General features: G+C 38.8%; 1 protein-coding gene across 11 annotated transcripts in view; it reads right to left on the reverse strand.

Annotated features, from left to right (window-relative positions):
- FBRSL1 (fibrosin like 1) overlaps positions 1–12,970 on the reverse strand; it is a 763,476-nt gene that overhangs the window by 122,266 nt on the left and 628,240 nt on the right. For 8 of the 11 annotated variants that reach the window (XM_073313631.2, XM_073313638.2, XM_073313635.2 and 5 more), the window contains one exon: positions 3,889–3,942. The exons of the other annotated variants lie outside the window; for them this stretch is intronic. In XM_073313631.2, the coding sequence (XP_073169732.1) occupies positions 3,889–3,942 (54 nt within the window). The remainder of the gene's footprint in view (positions 1–3,888; positions 3,943–12,970) is intronic. 11 annotated transcript variants of the gene reach the window in all.

Here is a 12,970-nt window from a genome sequence, read left to right on the forward strand (position 1 = left end):
TAGCTCAGGGGATTGATAATTGGAGAAAAAGCCTACAGTTTAAGGTCAAGGTTTCAAATCTGGCCTGGTTCTATACTGGCTGTTTAATGGCCGAACTGGCACAGCATAGATCTAGCTCCCAGCAGATAGTTATCCATACCCACAGTATAGATGTGCTGGCAATGCTGTAGTTGCACTGGCATTCGAGACAATGACCAGATTAGCTGCCCTCCATCCTCGCTTTCAACATTTGCTCCAGAATTATTTGTACTGGTGACAAACGGAGGCGAGGTGACAAAATCCACAATAATACTAATTTAGGAGGAGTCACACGTACCAGTGGGGATGGAGAAGTAATACCAAGAGAGCCAGCAAGTCAAAGAGCAGCAGAAAAGTAAAGTCATATTCACCTTGGGTAAAATGCAAATCTTAAATAGCTGGGAGAAAATAATCCAAAGCCGTGATATTCAATGTGAAGACGAAACCCGGAAAAGTGAGATGGATTAGGTTGTGGAATAGTCTCCTGTGTGAAGCAGGGAGTATTTGCTTGGTATGATTAGAACTGGACTGGAGAAGGCACTAGATGATATGCTATAGCAGAAAACTCTGCATTAGTAGGGGGATAAACCAAATGGCCTTTGAGGTCTTTTAAATTAGTAACATCTATGACTGAAAGGAGATGTTGCAGCGGCTGTATAAAGGATTCAGACCCCACTCCACACACTTGCCAATATCACCTCATTATACATTGCTCCAATTACCGAGGCACTAAGCCATATTCCTCCCTTTCCCCAGGTTCGAGAACCAAATTGTTTATTTTCTCTATTTTTTAGGGCTTGCTGTCACAGGTGGAACAATGGTGGAAAGGATGAAATGCTGCCAGAGCAAGTGCTATCTCCACTGTGAAGACAATGTAGATCCAGCCTTTGGACAACCCAAGGATACCGTTCTGCCAGTGCTCTGTAAGCAGTGTATACAGACCTACATCTTTCTTAGGATACGGACAGCCAGCATGCGTACATGGTTTATTTCAGCACTAAACGAAAGTCCTATGCTACCTAGGAAATACACCTCCCAAACGGTGTGGCACAATTACAAAATGCAGCAATATCTATGTAATCTTTGAGACAAAAAAAGGAAATAGTTTAGGATTCAGGGATTGTTAAGAATAATGGATTTAATATTGGCCAAGACCAAGCTTGGAATCCAGAGGCAGCTGTTTCCCTCAGAGTTTCTCCTGACTGACTGCTAGGCATTTTACTAAAGATTTCGCTTGTGCAACTGCATGACTAAAATACAGCACACCCTTACCATAAAGCCCTTTGTTACAACATCTTTGCTATAAAGCTGCAAAACCTTGGCTCCCAAGTACATTAAAACCTTATAAACCTGCCTTCATTTTAACCGTGCAATATTTCAACACACAAAGCGTTTCTTCTGAAAGATAGCCCTTTAATGAGGAGAGAAGTAAAATATATAAACCAAACCTCATTACAGCCTAATTTCTAGGAGATAAGCAAGCTGTTATAAAATGAATCTACAGCAATCACATTTTATACAGCTTGAAGGTTTAGCTCTCTTAAAGAGCCCTGGCCACGCTGAGGATGAGTTTAAAAAAAAACAAATGTATTGGGCCACATCCAGAATTTTGGCTCTACTGCCAGCTACATATTGTATGTTTTGTATACTGTCACAAATTGTGATGTCAAACCCTACTGCAACTTAACAAAATGACCTGTCCACTGGAAGTTAGGAGGCGGATTCCAAGTTATTATAGACACACATACCCTTATGCCTTGTCCACATGCAGCTTTTACTATGCTGGTACAGTTAAAGTGGCAACGCCCCCCAGTATATACACAATTATATCAGTATAAAAGGTCAGTGAAGTAAAATAAACGTTACCAGGTATAAAGTGCCCTCATACCTGTATAACTGTGTCTACGCTAGAGCTTTTACGGGCATAACTATATTGGCTAAAACAAACCCCTGCAAATCACACACTTTGTTGACAACAGTTATACTAGTAACATTTTGAAAGTTTTAGGCATTAGACTGTGAGCTTCTCCAGCCAGAGACAGTCTCTTCTAGAATGTCTCGACAGAGCCTACCACATGGATTCTCAATGTGAGGTTCATAAACAGGTGTTAATGGATATGACGATCCTGCTCTTTTCAGATTGCTAAGTGGAAGGAGATGGAGGAGGGAGCTCCAGTGTGAGCAAGGCTGGACATATTGTGAGTGCTACCACAGACAAATACATAATAATACATATCTAGGCACTTTAATGTTAGACAGCTTTGCTGATTATATACACACCCCTCCATCTTGATAATCAACAAGAATGGTGAAAAGACAGAAAAAAAGTCTACGACCTTTCAAAAATGAGTTTCTGGCATATTAGGATGGCTCTAAAAATGTTTACTGAATGTGGAAGTAGTTCTTTTTTTAAAAAAAAATAGGAAAATTCTATTATTTCCCATAAAACATCAAAAAGAAAAAAACGAGTGAGCAAGCAAACATAATAGGACAAAATCTTCTTCCAGAGACTGAGCTATTTGCCTACCACAAAGAACACCCTGAACTAGAATGGTTTAGAGGACTCCAACCTTTTGGCAGTCTTAATTTAATCAAGAAACCATCATGGATTATAATTCTTCCAGCCCAGCCTGCTGGCTCTCACGGCTGAAAGGAAAGCTTAGCGATGATTAGGTATTTACTACAATCGATAAAGAAAACAGCGAAAGATTAGTGTAAAGGTAACTGGAGAGGAGAATGGCTTAAAAATTTCTTTAAAAAACCACAGCCAGGAGAGGCACTTCATTCCATCTTTGATTTGCAAAGTCCATTTATCATCAGAAGATGGGAATGTAGCAATAGTTGAGGCACAGTCAGAAAATTAAACCAACCAAACAATGAAACCCATGAGGTTCTTTTGTTCCCAGATGTTCTGTTTTGGACAATAATGTAGAAGGATCAGAATTTCAGCAAAGGATAGTCTTGCTTCTTTGTTGCTATCACATGATCCTGGTCAACAGCAGCGTGAAACCCTGCCACTGTTACTATGACGAGGTTAAGATAACTATTTCCCCTTATCTTCTTGCTATAGCTCATAATAAATGAAATTCTGGACTGAAGGCAGCATATTTTTCCCTCATTGATTATTAATACAGGTTCAGCACTAAATACACAGCTCTCTCTACAGTAACAGACAAGTTTTTGCAATTGCAGTTTTTAGAGAAGACCTCCTGGGGGACATAAGACCCCCAATACTCTGTTGAGCTACAGAATTAGAAGAAATAACCTGGCTTTGAATCCTGTCCCCATATACTTTCCCATCTTCAAATTTTACTGACAAGATTATCTCTTCAAAGCCTACAGTGAAGGAACAAGAGATTTTTTCCCCCTTAAGTCACACGAGACTTATCCAGCTCATAATGACATTGCCACAGGAAAAGACTGTGGGTTGGACAAGTTCGAACCAGTCTGTCAGTGAAACTGACAAAAAAATCACAGAAAGTCCAGTGTTAAAGTACACTAGCATGTGTCTTGCATTAACTCAACGTTTCTGTTTACTTTCATAAATTTTTCCCCTTAACCATACAATTAAATTGGTAAAAACTATTATTGGGTGCAGATGCCACTTCATTTTACAGCATTCCATTTTCGTTTGTTAATGATGGAGAATTTGGGGTTTTGGAAGGCTGACTTGGGGCACGTGACAAGCCTGTAACAAGGCCCTGAGCTAACAAGTTAGCCTTTAGCTGCCATGGAACTGTCAGCAAAGCACTGGCTTGGAGACAGAGAGAAAGAAAGAGCAAAAAAGACAGAGAAAAAGACCAATTCAACTGAGAGAAACCAAGCTAAATCAGTCTCCAGTGCCCATGTTGGAGAGACTTGATCTCATACCTTGCTTGTTATCAAGCCACTCCTGATACGAGGCAGCTCCAGCTCCGCTGAGGTCTACAGACAAAACAAAAAGTTTCATTCACATCAAACACAAATCGTGGAAACCTTGTTTAAATGGCAACCTTCCTGGAGCAGTATATTATCTATGCATGGCCCTAGTGGTTTAAATAGACAGTGCTGTTTCGCACCAACCCAGGGTAGTGAATTTCTTTGTCCTTAGAAGTAAGGGCATGGCACTGTTCCTCCAACTCTGCCCATCTGGTTCCATGCTGGTGAGGGGCTAGGGGATGGAAATACTCAAGGAGAGAAGAGGGGTAGGGAAATGCCATAGTGGGTAGGTTCCCCAACCAAAGAAATGCTGGCATACAAAATTTGTACAGAGTGTCCCTTTAAGGCCCACAAACATAATAAATCAGTGGTTCTCAAACAGTGGTCTGGAGAACACTTGCTTATAGTTTGTGGAAAGCTGGCTGGTCGCAGGGTGCCGGCTCTCCTTTTGGTTTCTAGCCACTGTGTCACATTAAGGAAACTAAAAATGCTTTACCATATTTTCCTAACATTACTTTTCCCCATAATCAATTGCTGTAGTTGCCAAAGAGGTTATTTGATCATTGGTGGGAGGGAAGACGGTCCATCAGACATTCTCTATTAAGACATAACTCTATTAAGAGCTGCCTCAAATAACGGGAAAAAAAAGGTGGAATCTCTGTTATTAACTGTAGTAACAACCAATCTTTAAAATAATAATTATTAACAAGGTTCTAAAGGCGCTCCCGTATCAGCGTGCAAAGTGATAGAACCCCTGTATACATGGGGATTTTTACTTTGTTTAATAACATGGTTTAAACTCCTTTATGGCAGAACCAGGTTCCAACATGGCTTGGACATAGTGTGAACAGATTCAAGCAGAGTTAAAAACCCCAAACTAAACAATGTTCCTATATGTTTTTCTACCTGGACATAAAATTGTTTGGCATTCATGCTGGCAATCTAAACCATATTATAATCCAATTCAGTCACAATATAGTTTGAAGAGTCCTTAAAGCAAGGTTGTAAAACACACCCCAAAAGCCTGTGTAAATCAAGGCTTTTTTGAGGCCCATATGCACTGTGCACATACAGAAGTTACTAAATACAGGCAGTAACCAGGCTGAGTCCAGACATGGTGCACAGCATGATTCCTCACAGTGTGAATGGTCCATGTTTAAACCTTGCTCATGGGCAGAACTATAACATGATTATCAGGCTGTAGCTGGGATTTAACTCAGCTCTGCTGTGCAAATGGGGCCATCGAAGCATGTCAATTGTCTCAACCTGGTTACACTGAAGGTGGCTCTAGCTGCACTGGTGATACGACCCCCCATAGGATTTGAGGTTAACACACCATTCATCCCTACTATTTCAGTCTAGTTGTCAGTAGATACACAAGACAGCAGTGGGCAAATCTGTTTACGAAGACAACCTTCACCGTGCAGAAGGGATAGGAAGGCTGCTCTCCTAGACAACGATTCCCGAACACCAAACATCGATTACATTTCTGTCCCTACAAAATTTGAACAGCTCCCTAAAAATATGACGCTCTGTTATTCCTTGCAGGTACTGCAAATGCAATGCCACAAAAGCTGGCCTTGTATCTTTGCTCAGCAAACAGCTGGCAATGGCTCCTGGCACACACACACAAAGATTCAGACTGGATTTATAAGGATTCACATTCAGCAATAGTATTTAATGAATAAAAAGGAAAAATTTAAAGTTGCCCCAATGTTTATGTTGTGTAAATCTGAGATAATAGATCTTCTCCCTAATCCTAATGAGGTCTTCCCATTAAAATCTTTATTAGCTTCTAGCTCAGCAGATTGCCAAAAGGCCCATCACAGTTTCCTTATCGCTCAGTACCAAGATCTGCTTTAACTTATACAAATAGCTCTGAGATATTTCCCAGCTTATCAACATTGCCAAGCAGACTGTCTTATCATTACTACTGCACATAAAATAAATGAGCTTGGGATGATATGAATAATGGCATTTTCTGTAGGCTGGTTTCCCATTACATTTTCAACAGATAGTAGATTTAAACTTGAGCACACACAAAAAGGAGAGGGAGAGGATTTATTTTAAAATTTACCTTTGTTGCCTTAGTGTCTAGCATGTATTTTTAAACTCACATGAAAAGAGCAGGCAATTAATTTTGAAAGGGACTAGAAAAGCCTCAATTCTCCTTCTCTGAAAATCCCCAAATGCACAATTACTTCTGGGACGTTTCTTCAGCTGCATTTGGTGGATAGTGGCAAGGACAACACTGCACACTGCCTAATGAAGCCATCTTCATTACGATCTTCCTTTCTCTAGCTGCTACGTGTATCAGTCAGGCTGGGAATTGAAATAATGAAAAGCAACAGAACTGTATCTGAATAAAAAGACTGGACGACAGAGGTCTCCAAAGCCTTCTTGTGTCTGATTAGACTGTGCACACGTGGCACATTAATAGTACAGGGAGAGTTTAACGCAGCAAAAACTAGGGCAATGAAGAGACCAGAACACTGAAAGACCAATATCTCTCTCAGTTTTCATGCCAGCAAGCAGGGAGGTCATATTCTGGTAACCACTTTTCATCCGGCAATCGCTACAGGGTTAAATGCGTTCCCGTTCTCCAAATTCCCTGTCACTGCATCAAGGTTATCTATTATTGGCAGTGACAGGTGAAAATTAATCTCCTAATTATTTCTTGCTGCATAATCTGCACTGAAGAAGTAACATAAAAGGATTACAGTGCACCATCTATGGAAGGCTTTTCTAGGGAGCCAATCATACAGTGGGATAGGAGGCAGGTGTTAAAGAGGTATTTGTGAAGGATTTCCAACTATTCTGCAGACAAACTACATTACAGCTTTATAACCTAGAGCTTTGGAGTGAGGATCCACTTGTAGGTGACTTAATGGCAAACTCTTTATTCTGTTGTTGATTACTTATGGAAGAATAATGATTTGTACAGAACATGTCTTCTGGGCAGGAGGGCATTGTGTATCAAGTGCTAGAAAACTATAACTAGACACTGCAGGAGTGTAGTCCAAGTAGAGATTTAATTTTCCCCACAGAAGCACTATGAAATTACCAGCCTTTGGCTTCAAATAACCATCCTTTTCTCCCACCCCACTTAATACAAGATAAAATTCTTGTAGCTACTTGGGACTGCAATCTAAGTCAATGATGAGATGAGGCTGGTAAAGGTTAGCCAGCCACATTTTCAATAACACATAAACGATCCTTTGTAACACACTTTCCACAAAAACACAAACTAAACTGTATGCTTTTAAGAGTAAACATCTTTTTTAAATCTACACTTTACAAGCTAGACAGGAAAATCTTTGACTTCAATGTAAAAATCTCAGTTGTCTTGAAATGATGGAATTACAGTAAACTCTGTCACTCCAACTCACTTTGCATGTGCACAAAAGCAGGTTTTATTTTTAAAAGACCAAACGTTGTATTATGCTTTAGCCTTTTCGAAACAACCTTAAACAGGAGAACAGGGTGCTTTTTTAGCTTACGTTCTTTTGCAATTTATGCCCTAATAAAAATACTATCCGAACTCATATTTAAATAAGGAAACAAACAGAATAGCACATTTCTACAACCATCAAGAAACACTAGAAGGTAATCTTTCGACTTCTCCACGTGAAAGCGTAAAGGCAGGAATGACTAGCTGCAAAGACATGGGCAGTTTCGTGACACATGACTGTGGTTCTGATTACCATCCCTAAGCACTGCTGTCTTGTCAAGTTCCTTCTCCAGCTGATAATATTAAGATTTTGAGCCTCTCTGATGGTAGTGGTGTACTTCTTGACCTTTGCTACAGGCTTCAGAAACTGCAGTAAGTCCTTCGTCTAACCTCTCAATGTTGAAGCCTAACACTAATTTGCATCTTTTCAGAAAAACTAAATCCTGTTCCAGCTTTGAAAATAATGTATTGATACAACAAGCATAACAACACTGATTTAAGTTTGAACCACCTCACTTAGGACATGATAGGTAGATTTGAACAGACTGTTGGCACTTTAAAGAAACAAAAATAAAACTCTCATAGTATTGTAAAGTTATCAGTTCCTTGAAACTGGGAGATAGGCCTGAATGAATTATTGTACTGTACTTTAATAATCACAAGATGGCATACAAAATATGAAAAAACATTATCAATAAAGTGTTGTAAGGAGGGTCTGGACTTCAAACAAGGCAACTGCAATTTTATTTCTAGTAAAAATTGTTTAACTACACAAATGACAATTACCAAAATCACCACTAGGGGGCACTATACTGCCTTCACTGCTTAGAATTAGCACGGTAACATTGATGATTGTTTTTTAAATAAAAATAACACTTTAATGTGTTTTTATCTGCAGGAAAAATACCTGATACTTTTTTTTTTTAACAAGCCATTTAAAAACCTATTGGAATTGCCAGTATGAGTAGAGATGTTAAATTAGCACTCAAGTGAAAGGAATTCCCCATTAGCTATAGAGTTCTTATGAGTCTTCATTCTGTTCATCCGCAGATTTAAAAAACTTTGAATCCACATGTAATAGTATATATAACATTGTGATAGTCTAGATTTTCAGCTCCCAAGGGTTAAAAGCTCTATTTAGAATACAAATATAAACATCTTGAACTGGTGAGAACCGGGGAGGATGGAAATGAATAATTTCCCAATTAAAACAATTGGCACTGAAACTTTAAAAATATTTAATTATTTTAACAACTATTTTATTCCATAGGTGAAATTCAGGTCTTTGGAGGTCCTAACTACTAGGACTCTGAAAACACACATCCAGCTAACTAGGCATATTAAATCAAACAAGATTATGCATACATATTTTTTATTTAGAGAAGTATTAAAATTTTGTCCCTACATGGATAAAACCATATGAGTTTACCTCACTAAGGTTAGAGATTATCTTTTCATTCAGATCGATCTACCACAGATAAACAGAAATAACTTAATGAGGGCTGTGATAGAAGTATAACCTTTTAATGTTTAATCTTTGGCATTAAATATGTCACACAAAATTAATGACTGCCGTTTCATATTTTTTGGAAGTTTTAATTTCTTAGTAAGTTACCAAACATCTGTAAATGTAATTACTAAAAAGAGAGATACACCCCCAAAAATCTCAAAGTAATATGCCAATTTTACTATCACTGCCAATTTTTTACAGTATTGTCTTGTTCACAGAAGTCTGAAGTATAAATTATTATGCAAAGGCATTTCAGAAATATGCTCCACAGCAACTTCATTATGTGATGTACAAATTCTCCCAAGAGATATTATGTAATGGCAATTTCTCCTTCCTCTCCCTAAGGATTATATTTCTCATTACATCTCCTGGTAATTGATCAGTTTAGGAAACAATTTCTGATAAATCCATATGTTTCCCTACCTGGGTCACTGTTTCCACCCCACACTCAGCATCACAAAAGACCGCAAGAAACAACAAAATATATTTCCATTTGTGATACCAAAGTGTTTTCCCTAATTCACCAGTAATATTTGTTGACCAGTGCTATTTGGTGAGAGAGAACACATTCTGGTAAATAGCATGTCAGACTGACTTCAAGTCATTTTGTAATTTTACACAGTCATTGAAGTTAACCAGGATGTGTATTCTATTCTGATTATACAAATAATTTAACTTTGAAAGAATCTTCTGTGATTACTTAAAATCTGTGTGAGAGAGTGTGACCAATTTCTGCCTCATATCCAGATTGGAGTGTTTGGTTATTATGGGTCATTCAATGCGAGGATGCTGAAAAGCAAGCCTATTTAAGGTATAAAATGAAGTATATGCCTATGCTTTAACAATGTATTACATAGCAAAGGTTAGTTCACTAAGGAATTAATTCCTTCATGTGTAATTTTTGTCAACACATACTCCACTAAATCTCTTGTAGTTCTTTTGGTTAGGAAATAATCTAATATTTCCACTCTTTACCAAAGTTCAGTATTTGACCTCATATTCAGCCTATGTACAATTTCAAGGTCAGCAAATACCAATTAATATTAAATACCTCTAGGTTAGCAACAGACTTCTAAAGTATACACTGACGCCTTTCCTACATTAGGGTACTGGACTTATTTGTCTTGCTGCTATTATGTTAGGCAAATATGTACCACCAGTTCTAATGGATTGCCTCTCTTTATGCAAAGCCAGCTGATAAAATAACATGGGAATATATTTTGCTCATTTCATACTCTGCTGTTCATTTACAAAAATAGACTCAGCATCCCTTGCAAAAATAAGTCTTACAGTTTCACTCAATGTAATCCACCTTTAAAATAACATTTTTTAGATATAATGGGGCAGCTGTTTTAGAGAACTGATGTTAATGAAGGAAATTCTTCAAAAGAACCTTAAAAAGTGTATCATTTATAAGAAGTTAATGCTGTGTGTTGAAATCAAGCTTCCCTTCCTTGCAAGTCTGCATGTGGGGAAAATCGGATTTATACATATACACAAACCACTGAAGTAAACTCTGACCAGGGATGACCAGAGATTTAACTCCTTAGGAATAAGAACAGGAAGCTTCTGTTTCCATGTAATACCTTAACAGTCTTTTCCAGTTGAGACAGACTTACTTTCAGGGGTGGATAATGAAGCAAATAAATCCAGCAGGTATTGTGGAGGGTAGACCAGCTGAGGAGTCTTGTGTTAGACAATCTCCAGGACCCAAAGCAATCATTGAGAACAGTAAGTAACTTAGATATCTAGAAATATTTGTTCTATATGATGAAGTCAAAAGGATCTCTGATACTATAATCTTTCAGGAAATAAGGATATGTACAGAGATTAGTTATTTATCAGCCTGATGACATAAACACAGAACTCTTCTGTAAGATTTTGCCATCCCCTAAAACATTAGTTCACTGTTTAAAAATGAATTCAAATACCCCCTTTTTCCAAACTCCCTTTTCAAGACATCTTTGATTACCCAGTGACTTCATCCCTGAAAAATTGATAACTTTTAAAGATTCAATCCTGAATTTTTAATGGGATTAAATATTTCTTTCCTATTAAGTAGATGGTGGGGAAAAGTAGACACACTGACAATCACATCATCCAAACAGTCAACTCAAACCCTGTATTTCAATTTTGCCTACACAATTCATTAGACTTTGGAATGCTGTTGAGGTGTTTGTTCAGCCAAATGACACCACGTTAAAATGGACAGATTTTTAAGGACCACTTTTAACTTCTTATCCTTTGTGACTAAGGAATTTTAACTGTGCTGAATGAGTTAACTATCAGCTACTTTATACAGTTAAAATTTCTAACAGAGGTTTAACTTTATATTTGTTATAATTAATTAACAATATTCTTGGACAAATATATCTGCTACACAGTATTCTGGAACAAGGACAAAACTGCCAAGAAAATACCCAAAAGAGACAAGTTGTGGATATTGTACTGGAGCATTCTACATATGAATGTACAGATTTGGTTTGGGTGGGTGGAATAAATAGGTCATTCTGAGATCATGTTACTACTTTCATTCCTTCCTTCCTTGTGTTTGAGGGCATTTATATGGCACTTTAATAGGTTCAGTTTCCCTGGTTAATTATGCTTGGAATTGTTGATTCTAATAAGTTTCTCAGTCATTATGCATGCCTTCCTTTGAGATGTTGAAGATCCCTTGTAAATTACAAGAAGGTGTGTCCCTTGGGGGGTCTGCTAATATTACTTTATTGCTTGGATTTAATAAATGTTTCTCTACTTATGTGTTGTTTTAACTATTCCTGTTTTACGTGGACTGTGTGTGAAACCCTCAACATTTATCTCCCTTTCCCCGTTGTACATCCTTCCGCAGACAGGGAAACTAGGTAATGAAACACATGCACCCCTTTCCTTCTTGTACACAATCACTACATCTGCAAGAGAAATCTCCTCCCATGTCCCTTCTGTGAAGGCAAAGTTTCAAATGTTGTATCATTCCCAGATCCCTGATTCCGGCAGCCCTGGTCTGGAAATACAGCCCTGTGTTTGCTGATGAAGGCAACAATTCACTATTTATTATTTTCCCCCTTCTTAAGCTGAGGGGGAATATGTGGTTTGCACAGAAGGAATGTGCAAAACAGATTGAAAAACAGGCTGTCTATGAAAAAGCGACACTTCCCAGCACATCTCAGAAGGTTCTTCCCTGCTAAGTCTGGTTTAAACGTTTTTTTTTTTTTTTTAAAAACTTCCATAAATCTGCATTGAGTATTTTTTATTTTTGCCTGTTTGTTTCAAAGCAGCCGGACACAGTTTCTGATTATTGGTGCTTTTACAACGGATGCATCTGGAAAACTCACTCAAAGAAAAGAAAAAGAAACCCCATGGAAAGCAGGAAGAAATAATGAGAAGGACAAAACCTGTGGTAAGATTAGGAAAATTAAACAACCTCGTCAGTTTCACTGACAGAGACAAAACAACACAGACACACACACACACAACCAACCACCATGCACCAGGCAGAAAATAGGGCGATTTCCTTCTCCTGTCTGACCGCAAAGCCACTTAACTCATCATCTCCTGAGGCAAGGGGAAAAATATTTCTAACCCTACTCACCCCCCCCCCCAGACAGAGGTGCAAAACCGAAACAATACATGACGCCTACATGCTCTGAACTGGCCGTGGAGCAAAGGCAGGGGTAGGGGTAGTAATGCGGGGGGACGACGACACAATGCGTCTTCCCCAATCTCCCCCCCCCCGCCCCCAAATGTGCTTTTACTTACCCCAGCTGCAACGCCGCCGGAGAGCCGCTACAATACAATCAACAGCACAGTCGGGCAACTTCAGGAAGAAGGGATAATCCACAATGCGAAAAAAGAATAGATATATGTGTATACACACACACACACCCCGGGGGTGTTCGGGCGGGAATCCAGATCAGTCTTAATCCATAGACAAAATGCGCCGATCAGCTCCGGCGGGTGCTACCGGGGGGGTGGAAGCGGGGGGGGAGGCGAGCCTGGCTCTGTTTGCACAAAGCAGCATAAAACACAACCACCCAGGGAGATGCCCTGGGATCCCGGCTCCCCCTTCCAGCCCC

Source organism: Lepidochelys kempii, chromosome 15, assembly GCF_965140285.1.
Source record: "Lepidochelys kempii isolate rLepKem1 chromosome 15, rLepKem1.hap1, whole genome shotgun sequence".
Taxonomy (NCBI): Eukaryota; Metazoa; Chordata; order Testudines; family Cheloniidae; genus Lepidochelys; species Lepidochelys kempii.